At 35.6% G+C, this 20249-nt stretch overlaps 1 protein-coding gene across 2 annotated transcripts in view; it reads right to left on the reverse strand.

Annotated features, from left to right (window-relative positions):
- Window positions 1-20249, reverse strand: part of Tbc1d8-9 (TBC1 domain family member 8/9) — a 571393-nt gene that overhangs the window by 54583 nt on the left and 496561 nt on the right. The window contains exon 25 of one of the 2 annotated variants that reach the window (XM_090415484.1): window positions 12717-12932. The exons of the other annotated variant lie outside the window; for it this stretch is intronic. Within the exon in view, the coding sequence (XP_090271610.1) occupies window positions 12717-12932 (216 nt within the window). The remainder of the gene's footprint in view (window positions 1-12716; window positions 12933-20249) is intronic. 2 annotated transcript variants of the gene reach the window in all.

The raw sequence follows: 20249 nt of genomic DNA on the forward strand, positions 1-20249 counted from the left end.
GAGATCTTAGAGTTATGTTGGCTAGAAAGTTGAAATTCAAGGGTCACATAGCAAAAATTGCAAATACAACTCAGAAGATAATTGCAATGCTGAAACAAACATTGACAAGCAAGGATAAGGAAGTAATTTTACCTCTTTACAAGTCCTTGATATGACCATACGTGGACTATTTTGCATAGTTTGGTCTCATGGATTCAGAAAGGATAAAGAAGCTCTATAAAAGAAGAGTAACAAACATGATATCAGGATTTAGGAATGTAGATTATAAGGACAGAATGACAGTATGTGGACTGCAGATGCTGGTAGACGGAAAAAGAAGGGGTAACATGATAGAGGTCTATAAATTTTTTGAGAAGACATGGGGGGGGGGTAGTATCTGTGTAAGCTAAGTTTGTGTGCAGTTAACAAAGGGGTGAAAGCTAGATTTTATTATTACAGAACCCCGAGCAAGTGGAGCAGTTTGTCTGTTGAAGTAATAATAGATAATAATAGATAAGAATAATGAAGTAATAATAGATAGAGTAATAATAATAATTTATTTTTACACATTACACTTAATTGGACTTGAGTGATCATGAGTTTTCAGTTACTTGTGCATGCCTCATGTTTCAATCAATACCCATTGATCACTTCCTTGTTATGGAAATTCTACTACACATACCATTCACTGAATTAGAAACTTTTATTTAATACAGGAAACCTCACTTAACGCAATTAATGAATCCATCAATTAATGCGCACTAAGGGAAATCATGTTAAGTGAATGCAATAAACAATAGGAATAATTATAATTCATCCAGCGTAAATTTGAAAAAAAAAAATACAGTATACGCTATATTAGAGGATAAAATCATCAAAAGTTAATAAAATTCAATTGTTTAAATTTTTATTTAATCTCTAAACATTTGACTGAGCTACGTTTTTACAAAAAAATTAAGTAAAGATGTTTGAATCATGCTCGACTTTTTCATCTTTCATGCAATCTGTAATAGCTTGTGATCGCTTTATCAAGATTTTGGCAGATTTCGAAGATTCATTCCTTATCAGGATCAGTATCAAACAAAATTTCATTAGCATGCTCAATGTGATTGAAAACTAGCTCAAGTTCTTTTGTAATTAGCTTCTTAGTCGTAACATTCTCTTCTTGTTCGCGCTCCTTATCTCCTTCTTCATATGCATACTGTTCTTCTAGTTGAAGGAGATCATTCTTGCTTAACTGTTCTGAAAGGGAATCGAGCAAGTTTCTCACATCTTCATTATCTAGTTCATTAAATTAAAGTTTTTTTCCAACTGTGCCAATTTCTTCAATAATGTTAGATCTTGGATTTTGCGTATGATAAACTAACATAGGCTTGAGTTTAAAGTTGCCTTCTGCATCGTCTTCTAATAAAAGTGTGAGACAATCTTTAGATACTTTGTATCCTGGTTGAGATGCTTCAGTTTTAGCTAGGAAAGTTTTTGTTGGCATACGCTTCCAAAAGAGACCAGTTTCGTCAACACTGAATATTTGCCTATCGTTATAATCACCTACTCAATTATCCTTTGCAATTCTTCAGGAAACTTGGCCCACAGAATCTTTATCAGCACTAGCAGATTCTCCAGTAATTCTTACGTTATGCATCCAGCTCAATTTCTAACCATCCTAAACTTGCAGTAAAGTTTTCACATTCCTCTTGAAATTTGGTTTCCTTAAATGAGGTAAAAATATTGGGAGCTTTTGCCTGAATATTCTCTGCACTAAGAGGTATTCTTTTTTGGTTATAATACTCAATACAGAGTGATAGAAGACGCTCCATCTCGATCATTAAATGGCTTCTATTTCAGGTGATCTGCATGCTTAAAGAAGCAGTAGCAACTTTTCCTTGTTCTTTGTATTCTTTGTTCTTATTTAATATAGTCCGAACTGTAGACTCGCTGTATCCCAGGTCTTGCACAATCATTGTATTACTAGCACCACTTTCATGCTCTTAATGACTTTCAGCTTTTCCGTTCACTATAGATTGGTGACAAATAATTTTGTGCAACGTAAAAAAATCATGTTAACTGATTAATTACTTGCATAAAACGACAAAAAGTATCAATTCACTCAATCACACTAACTGATTATCATGCATATCGAATTCATATTAAGCGAGGTTTTCCTGTACTGTGTTGAACTTCCTTTAGCTCAAATTACAGCAAATACGAGATTTGGTAGAGATTCCAGAAAGTGTTGGATTGCAATTATGTCTGCAATATACTAGGTGTTCACCAGACAGTACTTTAACTGGTTCAGATTTGATCGAAAAGGACTTTGCTCCTAGAGCTGTTTTTCTAACATGTCCCATATATTCCCAATGGGAATCAGATTTAGGCTTTATGGTGGCCAGGAGATATGTGAATAATTCTTGTACGATGAACAGTAGAATTGTCATCCATGAAACAACGATCACCTGCTGGATAAAAAGTCAATGTTGCAGGATGGACTTGATCAGCAACAATGTTCAGATATTCCTTGGAGGACACCTGACCTCTGGAAATATCAGGAGACCTGTTCTGTACCAACAGAACATGATCCACACACCATAACATGACCTCCAGAACAGCGAGTTGTTTTTACAAGTCAAGCTGGGTTCGTTGCTTCATGGGCTTCACCACTCTCTAAGCCTACCATCAGTACAGAACAATGCATACCATGACTCGTCAGACTATGTGACTTTTTCCAGTCTTTCAGTATCCAATCACAGTGTTCCTTACATCACTACGGACAAACTTTCTGGTTCTTTGCTGGTTTCTTATGAGAATGTGAATGCCAATATTGATCCTCTTCAATTACCTGCACATAGTTTGATGAGGTATGGGTTAGGAACAGCCTTCATTAAATGTTTGGTCAATCGCTGCACACAGGAAGTTCTGTTTGTCTTTAAAAGCCTTCTCAATGGTGTAGATCTTGTTCCAGACAGAATGACTTAGAACTACTGTTGCACCTCTTAGACAAGCAATGCGAGTTATTTTTCCACTGATTAAATACTCAAGATATCTCACCTTTTGAGAAACCAGTCAGCTCTGATGTTTTCAAAATTGTGGCTCCAGCCAGACAGGCACAAACAATAAACCCTTTATCAAACTACAAAAGTTTCTTTGTTTTTCCCATTGTAATCGACACTTTTCATGATTATTGACCAGCAGCCTTTTTAAATAGTTTCCAAGAACATGTGGTGAAGCACATGATCAAGTATTCTGCATAGGGTTTCTAATTCAGTAGCCAGTATGAGTACATGTCTTTCCTCCAAATCAATCTGTAATCTGTCAAGACTCCAACATTATCAGATCTTATATTTCTGTCTTTTAAGGCACTTTTTACTGCATCAATCCACCTATATCTAGGTCTTACTCTGGGTCTTTTTTCCTGCAAAAATAGCAGAGAACACTCGTTTGCTAATCTTCCCTCTGACATCATCATCAAAATTCCTGACATGTACCCTCAAGGTGTACAGGATATGATAGTACTACATGAAAAATTTACATCGTTACGAACTTTCTATCTACAATTTTCCTCCAAATCAGTCTGTTACTTGTCAAGACTCCAACATCATCAGATCTCATATTTCTATCATTTAAGGCACTTTGTACTGTATCAATACACCTATATCTTGGTCTTCCTCTGGGTCGTTTTCTTGACAACCTGGCAGAGAACACTTGTTTTGCAAATCTTTCCTTGCCCATTCTGTTTAAGTGACCATACCATCTGAGATTAGCTCTGCTAACCCATTCCTGGATGCTGACAATGTCAAGTTCTTTCCTAATATCCTTGTTTTTAATATGATATTGCCATTGATGCCATCTGTTCACACCTCTAATCTTTCTCAGGATTCTCATATCTGCGGTCTCAAGTCTTTGGTCAGGTGTTTTACTTCTGATCCAGCTCTCAGATCCATAAGTTAAAACTGGTTTGAACACTGTCTTGTATACAGCTAATTTAGTGTTCCGACTAATTTCTCTCTTATTCCATATGAATTTATTAAATTGACTTTCTACCATACCAGCTTTGTTGATTCTGTTGTCTATTTCCATATTTAATTTACCATCTTCACTAAAAATCGTGCCTAAGTAACTAAAATGTTTTACTTGTTCCACAGCTTCTCCGATCACAATCAAGTTGACATTTTCAACGATTCTGCCTTTTTTTCATTGTCTTAGTCTTTTTATTGCTGACCTTCATACCATATCTATTACAACAGTTATTCAATTTAGTCAGATAATCTTGCAAACTTGTAGCAGATTTATTTAGAAGTATAATATCGTCTGCATAATGCAAAGAGTTGACATTAACATCTCCAATTCTGATATCATTTTTAACACCACTTTCCTTCATAATGTGATCCATATAGATAATGAATAACAGAGGAGATAATGTACATCCTTGTCTCACACCAGATTTAACATTAAACCATCTTCCTGTACTTCCTTCAATTCTAATTGCTGACTTACAACTCAAATAAAGACTAAGTATTGCTTGATATAATGCCCAATTGACACCATACAACTGCACAGATCGACAAAACTTAAATACAGATCTTTGTTATATTCCATATGCTTTCTCAACTATTTGTTGTAAAGTGAAGATCTGATTCTGACATCCACTATTTGGCCTGAATCCAACTTGTTCTTTACCAAGCTTCTCTTCGACAATCCTTCTCAACCAGTTCTCAAGTATACTTGCATAAATCTTGCCAGGAACACTCAGTAGGAAAATACCTCTGTATTTCTCACATTCAGTTTTATTTCCCATTTTATATATGGGTACTATGAGAGCTCTACTCCAATCATCGGGAATTCGTCCCTCTATCCAGACCTTTTGAACTACGCAGTGCAGCCACTGTAAGACTTTTATACCACCGTACTTCGGCATTTCTAGTTGAATATCATCTACTCCTGCTACCTATCCACATTTCAAGCCTTTGATGGCTTTTTCTACTTCAAGTATGGATATGTATTCCTGACTATATGCCTGTTAAATGTTTTTTACCACTGTGCAATCACTGCTTCTTTCATTTAGCAATTTTTCGAAGTAATTACTCTATACTTCAAGGATATCTTTTTCTCCCTTTTTCATGTCACCTTTATCAACTCTTTTTACAGCACTCTTTCCTCATTTCTGAGTTTCTTCAACGACCTCCAGAATATCTCGCCACCTTCTTGATATTTATTTACTATGACCTTGCCAAAATCCTCCCATGACTTTTGTTAAGCTAGTTTTACACAGTGTTTAGCTTTCTTACATTTGTCTCTGTATTATCTAAGAGCACAAGTTGACTTATTTGCAAGGAACTTTTGATATGCTTTCTTCTTTTCCTTCACTGACTCTTTAACTTCCTGTGTCCACCATGGAGTTCTGATTTTTCTATCCTTGCAGACAACCTTACCACATGCCTCTCTGGCTGAATCAATCAGGGTTTTCTTCAAGGTTTGCCACTGAATCTCCAAGGTTTGGTTCCTTTTCTCAAACTCTTTCATTTTTTCTTCAATAAGCTTTGTGTATTTTAGTCTACGCTTCACATCTGACAGCTGCTCAACTTTTATTTGCTTTAAAACATGTTATTCTTTTCAATATGAAATTCAATTTTATCTTGCTCAAGACTAAATAGTGATCACTTCCAATTTCAAATTCTCTGTACACTCTGGTGTCCTCCACCAGTGGGAAAACATCACTATCGACAATAACATAGTCAATAGACTTTTATTCCTTGCCTCTTCTCTCCATGTGAATTTGTGCACATTTTTATGTTGGAACATGGTGTTAGTAATAACTAGTCCATGTCCTGAGCAGAAATCCAACAGATATTTGCCATTGTTATTAGATTTGCTCTTTTCTCCAAATTTTTCCAAAATATTTTTGTATGTCTCACAATCATTTCCTACTATGCTATTTAGATATCCTACCAGGACCAAATTTTCTTTTTTCATTGTGTCAGTTGCTTTTTCAAAAGCATCAAAAAATTCCTCCACTTCTATCTTAATAGAACCTTCTGTGGGACTATAGGCACAAATAAGCTCATTGTCCAATTCACCATTCTGATATTTGCCCACATCACTCTACTTCAGACTGCCTGCCATTCAAGAAGATTAGCCTCATATTTTGTGTTGAATACTATGGCTACTCCTTCTTTTCCTTGATTGTTATTGCCTTAATATAACATTTTGTATTTATTGCTCAGAAAGATCCCACCAGTTTTTGTCTTTTTTGTTGCAGTCACCCCTATTATGTCGATCTGGTACTTATCCAATTCCTCAGCTAGCTCCATTTCTTTGCCATTCAGGCTTCTTATGTTGATAGTACCGATCTTTAACTCTGGTGATGTTGAGTTGGGGTGTGTTTTAGGGTTTGTTCCAGTAGTTGACTTTTCGCTGTTTGCCCTAGCTAAAACAAGGACTTTGTGTAACCCGGCGATGCCCCATCCGGAATGAAATTTTGTCATATTGTATCATCATTTTGTATATTGGTTTAAGCCAATAAGAATACAATTTGTTCGGCTAAATCCCAAAGTGCTAGCCCATCCTCGTTCGTTCAGTATCCAGGTAGATACCCAACAGGGTGCACCACGAGAATGTGAGGATTGGACATTAGATCAGAAGCCCTGGTCGGTTCTCCGCATTCCTTTAAAGTCTATGTGGAGGTGTCCTCTCAGTTATACAGCTTTGACCCTTAAGCACTCCACCACCTGAGATTATTCTGCTAACAATGTCAAGTTCTTTATTAATATCCCCATTTTTCATATGATACTGTCATTGATGCGAAGAGTTCACGCCACTAATTTTTTTCAGGACTCTCATATCTGCGGTCTCTAATCTTTGGTCAAGTGTTTTATTTCTAACTCAGCTCTTAGATCCATAAGTTAAAATTGGTTTGAACACTGTCTTGTATACAGCTAATTTAGTGTTTTGACTAATTTCTCTCTTATTCCATATAAATTTATTCAGTTGACTTCCCACCATACCAGCTTTGTTGATTCTGTTGTCTATTTCCATATTTAATTTACCATCTTCACTACTAAAATTTATGCCTAAGTAGCTTAAATGTTTTACTTATTCTATAGTTTTCCATTCACGATTCGTTCGATATTTTCAACGTTTCTGCCTATTTTTGTTGTCTTTGTCTTGTTATTGCTGATTTTGATTCCAAATTTATTACAACAGTTATTCAATTTTGTCAGGATCTTGCAGACTTGTACTGTATTTATTTAAAAGCTTAACATCATTTGCATAAAGTAAAGAGCTCAGATTAACATCTCCAATTTTGATATCAGATTTAATACCACTTTCCTTCATAATGTGATCCATATAGATAATGAATAACAGAGGGGATAATGTACATCTTTGTCTCACACCAGATTTAACATTAAACCATCTTCCTGTACTTCCTTCAATTCTAACTGCTGACTTACAACTCAAATAAAGACTAAGTATTGCTTGATATAATGCCCCATTGACACCATATAACTGTAGCATATTGAATAGCTTCTCTCTTGGCACCTTGTCATATGACTTTTGCAGGTCTACAAAACTTAAGTACAGATCTTTGTTTTAGTCCCATAATTTCTTACCTATTTGTCATAAAGTGAAAATCTGATCCTGACGGCCTCTATTTGGCCTAAATCCAGCTTGTTCTTCACTAAGCTTCCCTTCCATAATTCTTCTCAACTATTTCTCAAGTATACTTGCATAAATCTTACCAGGAACACTCAGTAGGGAAATATCTCTGTAACTGTCACTGATTGTTTCATTTAGCAATTTTTCAAAGTAATTACTCCATACATCAAGAATATCTTTATCTCCAGCTTTCACTTCACCGTTATCATCTCTAATTCCTTTTACAGTACTCTTTCCTCCATTTCTGAGTTGGTTTCTTCAATAACTTCCAAAATATTTTGTCACCTTCTTGATATTTATTTTCTATGTTATTTCCCAACTCCCTCCATGACTTTTGTTTAGTTAGTTTTACACAGTATTTAGTTTTCTTACATATGTCTCTGTATTCTCTAAGAGCACAAGCTGACTTATTTGCCAGGAACTTTTGATATGCTTTCTTCTTTTCCTTCACTATCGCTTTAACTTCCTGTGTCCACCATGGAGTTCTGATTTTTCTATCCTTGCAGACAACCTCATCACATGCCTCTCAGGGTGATTCAATCAATGTTTTCTTCAGAGCTTGCAACTGAATCTCCAAGGTGTGGTTCCTGTTCTCAAACTCTTTCATTTTTTGTTGATTAATGTTTGTGTATTTTAGTCTACAGTTCACATCCTAGAGTTGCTCAACTTTTATTCACTCTGAAACTTTTTTACATGTTCTTCTTTTCAATATGAAATTCAATTTTATCCTGTTCAAGACTAAATTGTGATCACTTCCAATTTAAAATCCTCTGTATGCTCTAGTTTCCTGCACAAATGAGAAGACATCACTATCAACAATAACATAGTCAATGAGACTTTTCTTATTCATTGCCTCTTCTTCTATGTGAAGTTATGATGAAAGACATTGTGTTAGTAATAACCAGTCCATGTCCTAAGCAGAAATCCAACTTCACAAGAAGTAGTTGTTAATGAGGTGCTGACCCTGCCACTGGTTGGTAAGAATGATCATGAGGTATTTGTCTGGGAAGTGGTGAAACAAGAAAAGGTTACTGCCAAAAATGGATATATGTGGAAGTATAAAGTGGGTTATTACAGGAAGTTCTGTTGCCAGCATCAGTACATTGGGTAGATGAGTTGAGCAGAAAAGATGTTGACAGTGCATGGAAATTCACAAGGCAGTTTCTAATGTAAGCAGTGTATAACTGCATACCAAGGGTTAAGAGAGTAAGTAGAGTAGGAGTGAAATGGTTAAACAATGAAATCAAGCAAGCTGTGTTGGAAAAGAAAAGGCTACGAATGAGGTGGAAGATAGTTGTGGTGATCGAATCTATGAAGAGTATAAAGAGAAGATGACAAGCATGATAAAGAAAGAAAAGGTGCAGTATGAGAGGAGATTGGCTGGTAAGGCCAAGGTTAACTCAAGGGAATTTTTCTGCTATATGGTAAGAGAAAGAATGATTATGGAAGATTGACACTGGTGGATAGTTGTGGTAGCAGCATAAGAGCTGCAAAGGATATAGTGGAATTATTGAACAAGCAATTTATCAGTGTATATAATACTGGCGTAAATGATATGGTGCAATATATAGAAGGGAGGCAAGTATTAGGAGAATTGGAAGTGAAAGAATTAGAGGTGCATCAAGTGTTGATTGGGTTAGATGTTAATAAGGCTTCTGTCGCTTCCATCATTCTTAAACCAGTCCACCCCACGATGTCATTAAACCACTCTCTAGTTGGTCTTCCATGTCTTCTCTTCCCCTCAACTTTCCCTTGTAATATAGTTCTTGTCAGGTGTCCTGAAGACCCTCTCAGAAGATGTCCTGCAAATCTGGTCTTTCTTTGCATAATATTCTTTAGTAGTGTTCTTTCCATCCCAACTCGTCTTAAAACTTCTTGATTTGATATTCTTTCTGTATAGCTAATCTTTTCCATCTTTCTATACCACCACATTTCCAATGCATTAATTCTTTCCATATCTCTCTTTCTGAGTGTCCATGACTCACTTCCATAACCTGCAATACTCCAAACTGTTGCTTTAACTATTCCAATTCTAACGCCATTTTAGTGTTCTTGTTTATTAAAATTCTCTTCATTTCCATAAATGCCGATTTAGCTTTGCCTATTCTATTTCTAATGTCCAACTCTGAAGTTCCTTTCTCTGAGATCTAGCTACTTAAATATTGAAATCTTTCCTCCACATCTTATTTTTACATTATCTCCTATTTTTCTACCCATTATCATTATCTTGGTCTTTTTTGTGTTAATTCTTAGTAATATTAAAACTACAACCCCACTTTGCAAATCTGGTTTGCAAAGTGGGATTGTAGTTTTAATATTACTAAGAATTTTAATATTACTACGAACAGACTTTTGCAAATCAAAAGTCTGTTCAAATCTACCTGAAGGGAATTAACATCAGCAGTGCTATTTATAATTCTCCCCAACTTTGCATCATTGCTGATGATGCAAAGTTGGGGAGAATTTATGTGTAACCAGTATGGATACCGGTTACACATAAAAAATAAAAATTAAAAAAAAGTAAAAACTCACTTATTTTAAATATTTTTATTATTATTATTATTATTATTATTGTTCCGGGAAACTCCAAGGAGTCGACAGACTCATCGAGGGAGGCCCTAACATCATGTCAAGAACAACTATTCAACATTCACACAGTATCTATCATACCTTGCCTTGAACTCATTCACGGTCGTAGCATCCACAACAGACTCTGGAAGCTTATTCCACTCATTTACCACTCTCCAAGTAAAGAACCTAGCTTTAACACCTTTGTCAACCACGCTCTTGCCCAGCTTCCATGCATGGCCCCTAGTCCTCCCACCACCAGTCATATTTTCAAAAATATCTTCTGGATCAATCTTATAAAAACCCTTCAGTAATTTGAATGTCTCAATCATATCACCCCTCCTTCGCCTATCATCCAATTTCTGCAACCCACAAATCTTCAACCTATTCTCATAAGGTTCATTCCACAGACCTGCTATCATCTTGGTCACTCGTCTCTGGACCCTCTCCACTTCCTCCCCATCACGAAGAAACCCTGGTGCCCATAGCTGGGCACAGAAGTCCAGATGGGGTCTTATCAAGGCTCAATACAGAGGAACAACAACTTGTTCGTCTCTGCATGTTAAAGTATTTTTCATAAGCCAAGTGATTTGGTGAGCTGTTTTAGTTACTTTTTCAATGTGCCCCCTAAACTTCAACTCCCTATCCACCAACACTCCCAAATCCCTGGCCTCATCAATCTCCTGGAGTATGGTTCCACCAATGCAATATACTGCTGCTATTCTTTTCACCCCAAAATGCATAACCTTACACTTTGCCACATTAAATTGACATCCATTTTTCCTAGCCCAGTCCTCCTTTATAGACTATGAAAACTATCGGATAATGTATTTTACCTTATATGTATATATAAGGAAAATATTTTTATTTGTCTATAACAAATAAACTCAAAATAAATGTAAAAAATTATGTATCATGTGGAGATCTTCAGTTGATTGCTGATGATGCAAAGTTGGGGAGAATTATAAATAGCACTGCTGATGTTAATTCCCTTCAGGTAGATTTGAACAGACTTTTGACCCGGACAAAGGAGTGGGGTTGTAGTTTTAATATTAACAAGTGCAATGTGTTGCATTTTGTAGTGCAGAAATATAAGGCTGTGTATTATATTGATGGTGCTGTACTGCAGGAAGTGGATGAGATTCGAGATTTGGGAGTGATGGTTGACAGTAGACTGAAGCTCAGAGGACATATTGAAAGTGTTGCAAAGACTGCACATCATAGTGCCACTATGATAAGAAGTACTTTAACATGTAGGGATAAGGAAGTGGTTGTGCTACTGTGCACTGGTCAGACCACACTTGGACTATTGTTCTCAAATTTGGTCACCTAGTTTTCAGTGTAATGTGGAAACACTAGAGAGGGTCCAGAGACAAGTGACTAAGACAATACAGGACTTTCAAATGCTGGCTATGGAGAAAGTTTGAAGAAATGTGGATTGCAGTGTTTGGGGAATGGGAGGAAAAGACGTGATATGATAGAGATGTTTAACTTAGAGGATTTTATCAGATTAATCCAAATGGGATGATAAAAAGAGTAAAAGGCTTAAGGGGAAAACCACAGGCCATACCTGGAAGTTATACAAGAATGCAATGAAGAGGGGTGTGAGGAGTAGATTTTCTACATGGAAAATTGTCAGTGAATGGAACACATTACCAGAATGTGTTGTTAATGCAACGAGTATTAAGGATTTTAAGATTCGGAATGATAAATATTTTGTCAGTTGAGTGAACCTCTCAAAATGAGTCTGCCAACTCCATGGAAGGTGCAATAATAATAATAATAATGCGATTATACTCTTAAAGCTTTACTGTATTACGGGAACGAATTGTCAAATTCAAACTCAGGAAACAAGTGCATCCTATTTCAATCTTATGCAGTGAACATTTAATTTATTTTTAGTCATTCGGATATTAATTTTAAAATTCAGTAATCTTATTTCCCCCCCCAGGAAATATTACTATGTGTGATTACAAATGAATGTGAAATGACACTAATTTTGACCTTTTCCTCATTCTAATTATCTGGCTAATTTCACAGTTTTTCAGGTTCTATCTCAGTTTCAAAAAACTAAACATTATGCCATGCTTCTACTAGATAAGAGAATCTTCTCAGATAAATTATCAACACTTCTTTTTTGCTGAAACACACACCTTACATTAGGGTATTTCAGTAGCAGTTTCCACAAATCAAATATGGATTTAATCTTGTCTACTTCAAATTCTATTGATCGCCATATTGTTTTTATATCGGTATATTTCCTTGTGTCACTAAAATCAGCATTTCATTTAGAGAAAGAAGTTCTTGCTTTCTTTCCTTTGCACAGAATTTTGCTGAAACAATCTGCTAAAGATCATCTCCTATTATTTTTTTCTATAGCTTTTCCATTTAAAATATCTGAGAGATTTGTAATTACCTACATAAGTCACCTGAATCAAAGGTATATAAGCCATCCAAATGTTCATTTATCAAATAATAAACACATTGTCCAACAGCATTAAAACGTTCCCACATAATACCTGTGGCTAAATATGCATCGCTCAAGTTACTGAAACTCAGAGAGTTTTCATTTGTCCATGTTAGATCAACTGGCTCAGTTTTATTAAGGGATGCTGAATTCATCAGCTGGTTGGCTGATAAGGAAGATATCATAGAGTCTGCAGAGACTGGACTTGGAGACTGTTGATCAACAGAACTAAAGTATTCCTCAGCTTCTGCAGCTATTTCAGTATCATCTGAAATAAAAAAAAGAAACAATAAAACATCATTATTAACAGAAGGAAATAAGTATGGCAATTTTATCTGCATCGCTTGTTATAAAAGAGACTTTGTTTTCATATTGCTTATTCTGAAAAATAAAAAGTAGTCATAATGATATGATTTCAGCTTCTGTCATAACACATTAAGCTTCCATATATTCCTCATTCAACATGAAAAAAGAAATGTCTAAAATTTCTAAAAAGAAATTTTAGAATTCCCAAATTCTAAAAGTGACAGTTATATATATTGTAATCTTTTGATACAATTAATGCTGACAGATGGTGCACCTGCTGAACATTTAACTTATTCCTTAAAAAAAAAAAAAAATAATAAAATAATAATAGATAATAATCATTAATGACACCAGATCAAATAAAAAAAAATTTCAGGTGGGCAAATCAAATCAAAATTCCCCTTCTACCATTCCAAGGAATATTTGTGATTAAACTTTTATATGTGAGAATTGTGTAAGAACTGCAGAGATAGAAACTACATTTAATTACCTAACACGCTAATTCTGTGGGTGTGTATATATTCACACATACAATATATATTAAAATATAGAAAAGGAATGTAATTAATGAGTATATTTCATGAAGATCTGAATTGGCATATGCTTTGAATTACAGTCAAAGCTACTTAGGCTATGAAGCCAGTGTGCCACATGTCTTAATTTTGCGTGTGTGTGTTTTAGTTTGCATGTTTTGCAGGATGGAAAACTCTTCTACTGTCATCTGAAAATGGATAAACACCCACCTTCAGTTGAAAGGCACTTCACATCCTAGAATGGGATTTGAATGTAGGTCTTTCAACAAAAGAGCACCATTACTATCAAATGAGATACTGGAGCTATATTTCATGTACAAAAAAAGACCTAGAATGCTGAATCCTAGAAAGTATCTGGATAAGATAATGTATAACCTTGCTTCAGTTCTTCTTCTGGTTCCCATCTGCCATACAGCTGCGGGAGGGTAGCTATATGCTACCATTCTAGGGAGAGATGATTATGAGCAAGGTGGTTTCCCGTTGCCTTCCTTGTCGTAAGTATTTATGACTGTAACCTGTGTGTTCATGGGGCCAGTTTGCCTGCTTGTGGGATGAAAAACCTCAGATAAACTGGCGGGAAAAACCCTGCGGCCCACGCCCAAGACCGGCTAACTTGGCTATGGCTGAGGAAGATCCTTAAGCTCCTCACGTCGTGGACAGGAATCGAACCTAGGACACTCCTTCCCCAGGCATATGGTTGCGAAGCGCAAAGCCACTAGGCTAACTGCGCGGACCTTGCTTCAGTAGGGAAGTGTAAATAGGCAGCTAAAATGTATGTTTCACTGTGGCAATTAAGCTTTACTTCCGTATTTGACTCCTAAATTAATTAGAATAGTAAGGAAATGCTGGTTTGTCGTCAACAGAAAAAAAAAAAAACCTCTAAAATCTAAAATAAAATAGGTGATTTAATTAAAACAGCAATAAAGATAATTTACAAATAAGAAATATTTGTGTCATATAATAAAACAGTATCTCAGATTCCTTTTAACATAATAATTTTAATGTTAGAGTAAGGAAAATAAAATATACTAGTGATTGTAGGAACCAATTATTTAAACATTGAAAAATACAGTATGAGATAGGATATGAAAAAAATTGCTGGAAGAAGTGTGAGTGAAAATTGTTAGTCTGTTGCTGACATGTGATAGTACTGAAATACAGGGTGGCTATGATAGCAAATGATTCAATTCTCAGGCTGTTTAGAATAAATGGGTGTATTTTTAGATGTATAAAATGGGTTTGAAGGCAGAAAAGACATATATAACAGGGATGGACTACAACTGAATGGAAGGGGCATTGGTAGCCTGGAGATATTATTTATTAGGGCAAAACTTGATGTAAAGAGTTAAGAAAACTAGATATTTGGAATTAGTGAAACTTGGCTCTCAAATGCTATAACTAGAATTCCTTTGAGGCTACAGTATTTTTAGGAAGACAAAAAGATATACAAGAGGGGAAGTGGTATGATTAACAATATTAGGCAGTTTGTGCCCAGTTAAGTTAGAAACTCATGAAAACAATAATGTCCCAATTATCAATGAGTTTGAGGCTATCTGTTATGGCATGGAAGTTAATAGAATGAAATATATGGTGGGGTGTGGGTACAGACCTGCCAGTTTGATTGATGCATTAGATGCATTTAGCACCAGGAACGTGGAAAAATTATTAACTGATAAAAGACCTAACACAGAGAGTCAGGGAAACTGAATTCTGATGGGAGGAATCATGAAAAATTGTATGTAAGAATGACAATGTTAGGTAACTGTTTTAATGATGGGAATGGTTATTATTATGAAAATAATAATGAAGCGATAACAATTTTGTGTTCATCCAGTTCGGACACCTATCAAGCTTATGTAACGATGTCAGTATAAGTAAGGAACAGAGATCTGCAAGTTGCCGAACTGTTTCATGAAGACCACAGAAAAGTGTATGCAAAAGAGCATGCAGGTAATTTATTATGTCTATACACAAATGCTAGGAGTAAAAGAAACAAAGAAGCAGAGTTTGTTGCCTTGGCTAATATATTAGTACCTCATGTTGGAGGCATTAGTGAGACTTGGTTATCAGAAACAGATATACTAACTGGTATAGAGTACAAAGAGCAGATTATTTTTAGGAAGGATAGGCAGGATAGGAGAGGAGGGCACATGCTTCTAATGATCAAATGTCTTGAATTCAGTTAGAGTTCAGACCTATGAATGCAATACTATAATGCTCAAAACAATTAGGGGATATTTTGGTTTTCTTGTAAATTATAAAGTTATAAAAATAATTTACAAATGTAACACATTTATTTAAAAATATTCTTAATATACAACAGTGTAGAGCACACAACTGCATACAAAATCATATTAAGACTTGTCGAAACGTGTCTTAGCCGTATTAGCATGTGTGTGTGTGTGTGTGTGAGGGGTATAAAAGCATGACTTGTTGCGTTCACTTTCGCAGTGCATAATTATCACTTCAATTGTAAACTTGTGTCACCTACCACCCATTATTTTGTTAAAAATGGCAGAGCAACATGATATCCTGAAATCCATGGCTTGGAGAGCCATTGGTCAATTAGAAGCTGGACAAACGCAGCAAGTTGTTGCTCAAGTGCATGATGTATCTCAAAGTGTAATTTCATGACATGGGAATCACTTTTTGGAGACAGGAAATGTTCAAAATTGTCTTCGTGCCATAGGTTTATGTGCTCGATGACCAATGGTTTGCATTCCACTTACTGCAAATCACAAAAGAGCCCAAAAAGTTTGGGCACAGGAACACTGCAATTGGAAAAATGAGGATTGGGCTCATGTACTTTTTAATTCAAGATGTTGCATAAACTGTGACAAGTCCAGGTTCAGCCTGCAACCAGATAACCAACGTATCTTGATATGACGTGAAAGTGGAACACATAATTATCCACAGTTTATTCATGAAAGACCCCAACATCAAGATGGGAGTTTGATGGTATGGGCTGGAATAGGTGGCCATACTGATCTCTATTTTATCAGAAAAGGTTCCTTAACAGCCCAAAAGGAATCACAATGAGATTTCAGAACCTATAGTTTGTCCATATGCTGCTGCAATTGGCCAAGAATTCATTTTTATGAATGACAATGCTTGTCCACACCATGCAAATTTGGTACAAGAGTGGTTTGAGGAAGAAGGTATTGAACGAATGGACTGGCCTGTCTGTTCACCGGATTGTAATCCAATCAAACATGCCTGGGATGCTTTAGCTAGGCACGTTTCTGCTCGACTGGTATCACTACAATCGTTTCAAGCTCGAAATTGCTCTCACAGAAGAGTGGGGAAATAACCCTCAAGAACTGTTTGATCATTTTATCCAGTCCACGCAATCAAGATGTCGATGTTTTGGCTGTTAATGGAGATCATACACCCTATTAAAAATTAACAAAAGCATTTTTGGCTATTTTTGTTGTTATTTTTGTTAAAATTATTTCATGCTAAAATGTATAATTCAGTTATTAAATTTGTAATAACTATCGATTATTTAAACAATATCTCATCAATTACACCCTAATCCATAAGTAAGAAATATTTATTCATGTATAAAGCACCCAATAGTTATAATTATTTGCAGAAATTTATAATTATCTAACAGAAACTAAAATATCCCCTAATTGTTTTGATCAGTGTACTAACAATTTTTCATGTGCCAGTGAGTTTGAAGTCATCTGATGTGAAGTGGATTCTAACAAGAATAAATAGACTGTGGGCTGTTGTTACAGACCTGGTGGATTGGTTGCTAGTGATGAAGAAATGCATCAACAAATAAATGCAATGCATGCAAAAAGAATACTCATAACGAGGGACTTTAATTATCCAAACATTGATTGGGTAGGTGTGAAATCACATAAGAAGAATAAAACTGAATTTATTGACTGGTCTATAGCAGCACCCAACTGTATATTTTGTTCTGCTAGTCTCAATCTCACACCAAATAACCTCAAATGTGCTCTTTTCTCTATCCTGCAGTTCCACTTCTATTCTCCTTGGCTGCAGCTCATCAGCTATCTATCTTCTAACATACCTTCTTCTTTTTTTATTCTTCAAATGAATGCGATATCCTCATATTCATCTGATAGTAACCATATTATATAGAAAAATGTTAGACTAAAAAAAATACATAAACCTTCTGTATTCTTAGTATTTATATTATGCTTAACACAATGCCAAAATCTCAAATATAAATGATCCTTAAAATCTTTTCTTTCTGCATTTATTTCTAAGAGTACAATTTCATTATTTTCTTTGATTGGGAAGATTTCTCAATATAAAGATTTCTCTCGTGAAAAATCTTTATATACAAAAATAGGCAAAATACCCATAAAAATTAAGATTTATATGGGCTTTTTCACTTGAAGGCGAGTTAGCCGATCTTGTCTGGAGGTAGCAGGATTTTTTTTCTCTCGGAAACTTGGGTTTTTCATCCCACATACAGACAAATCAGCCTTGAGAACACATGCAATTTACAGCCAATAAAATACTAGTGTTGGTGGTGATGGGCAGTAGATGGCATTGATGTAGATGATGGTAGAGGTGGTTCAGTACAGTCAGCAGATTAAGTGGTGGAAACAGAGAGCTGTAGAAGTTGGTGCCCTCCCAAAAGAGTCTTTGGACTCCTTGGAGGTGTCACATAATAATAATAATAATAATTAGACAAAAGCAAACATTACTAGCATTTATTTATTTATTCTAAATTTAAAATAAAAATTTATTTTAAATTTCATCGTCATATTCCTGATACAAATACTAACAATGGCAAGTTCTTTCCTAACATCCACATTTTCAATATGATACTGGCATTGATGCCATCTGTTCACACCTCTAATCTTTCTCAGGACTCTCATATCAGAGGTGTCCAGTCTTTGATCGAGTATTTTACTACTGACCCAGCTCTCAGATCCATAAGTTCAAATTGGTTTGAACACTGTCTTGTATACAGCTAATTTAGTGTTTTGACTAATTTCTCTCTTATTCCATATAAATTTATCGAGCTGACTTGCTATCATACCAGCTTTACTAATTCTGTTGTGTATTTCCATTTTCCATATTTAATTTACCATCTTCGCTAAAAATTGTGCTTAAATAGCTGACATGTTTTACTTGTTCTATAGGTTCAAAATTCAAGACAGTTGATGTTTTCAATGTTCCTGACTATTTTCAGGAACACTTGTTCCTTAAAACTTATTTTAAATCTATTTTTTTTTTTTTACTTTCCATGCCAAGCATAGAATGTGGAAGTGCAAAGTCAAGAAAACTAAAGAAATTAGGGCAGATGGAGATGAGTGTATGTGAAGACACCCATGAAGTGAATGAGTGTGTGTGTGTGAATGGGGGGGGGATACAAAATCTAGTCTCTCAAGCAACAATATTGAATGAGGGTAGTCAATTCAGGATGATATCATGCTACAGTTTCTATATGCTAATGCTAGAAGCATTAGGAATAAGAGGGAGGAGTTTTTGACATTTGATAGTACAACCTTACAAAAAGTTATAGGCATTAGTGAGACCTGGCTAACAGCAAATGATGTAGTTACAGATAGAATGTGATGGATTCATGGATGATAGAGTATACAGGATGGGGGTGAGGTACTGTTGATGATAGCAATGAATTGCAGCCAGCAAGATTAGGAGTCAGTTGGGCAGATGGCTTCTTTTCAGTCAATATGGTGCGAGATGAATGCCAACAGGACAACATATAAAATCTGTTGCTGCTATAAGCCAAGGAGGGCTAGGAATGATGTGGAAAATATGCATCAACAGATTAGTACAATGAGTACAGATTAAGTGATCATTATGAGAGACTTCAACTTCTAAGACATATATTGGAAGAAGGAAAGATCACATGGCAAGAAAGAAATGGAATTTATACACCTATTGAAAGATAATTACTTGAAGCAGAATGTGATGGAGGAGACTTGGGGTAAAAGATTGTTGGATCATAAGATCTGTCCATAACTAAGGCGGCTATGCTGCCTCCAAATGGGGAAAGTGATCATGTGGTCTTGACTTGGGAGGTAGCAAAACATAGAAATACCAGTTAAGAACAGGTATATGGAACTAGAAAGCAGGTGATTATAATATGCTAAGAAGACAGCTTGAAGCAGCACCTTGGCATAAAGACCTGTAAAGGAAAGGATGTTGATCAATGCATGGGAGATAGTCAAGGGGTACATGGAGGAAACAATATCACACTGTACACCCAATGTCAGAAGGGATAAATCAGGGAGGAGTTAGATGGATGAGTAATATCATTAAGCAAGAGCTGCAAAAAAAAAAAAAAAAATAGTGAATGATATATAAAAAGAAAGGTGACCAGCATGGTAAGAAAGGCAAAATCAGATTATGAGAAAGTTAGCTGAGCAGGCAAAAGGAAATCCCAAAATTTTTTCGTTATCTGGGAAACAGGAAGAAGAATGACCATGGAAGAATAAGTGCAGATGGTAGAGAGGTACGTGAGGCAGATGAAATTGTTGAGCTATTAAGTGACCATTTTGTAAGGGTATATCATATGAGCGAAGATACTATTATGGTAGAGGTGACAGGTGATGTGAGAACAGCAGTGGATGAATTAGAGGTATTTAGGATATTGCAGAATTTGAATGCAAATACTGTGGAATTAGATGGGATATTGGCTCACATTTTAAAATGAATTGGTGATGACTTTGACTAGGCTGTTTAATTTAAGTCTCAGCTCTGGCAAAGTCCCAAGAGAGTGAACGAAGAGA

Source organism: Typopeltis vanoorti, chromosome 3, assembly GCF_054136105.1.
Source record: "Typopeltis vanoorti isolate ZY-2024b chromosome 3, IOZ_Tvanoo_1.0, whole genome shotgun sequence".
Classification (NCBI taxonomy): domain Eukaryota; kingdom Metazoa; phylum Arthropoda; class Arachnida; order Uropygi; family Thelyphonidae; genus Typopeltis; species Typopeltis vanoorti.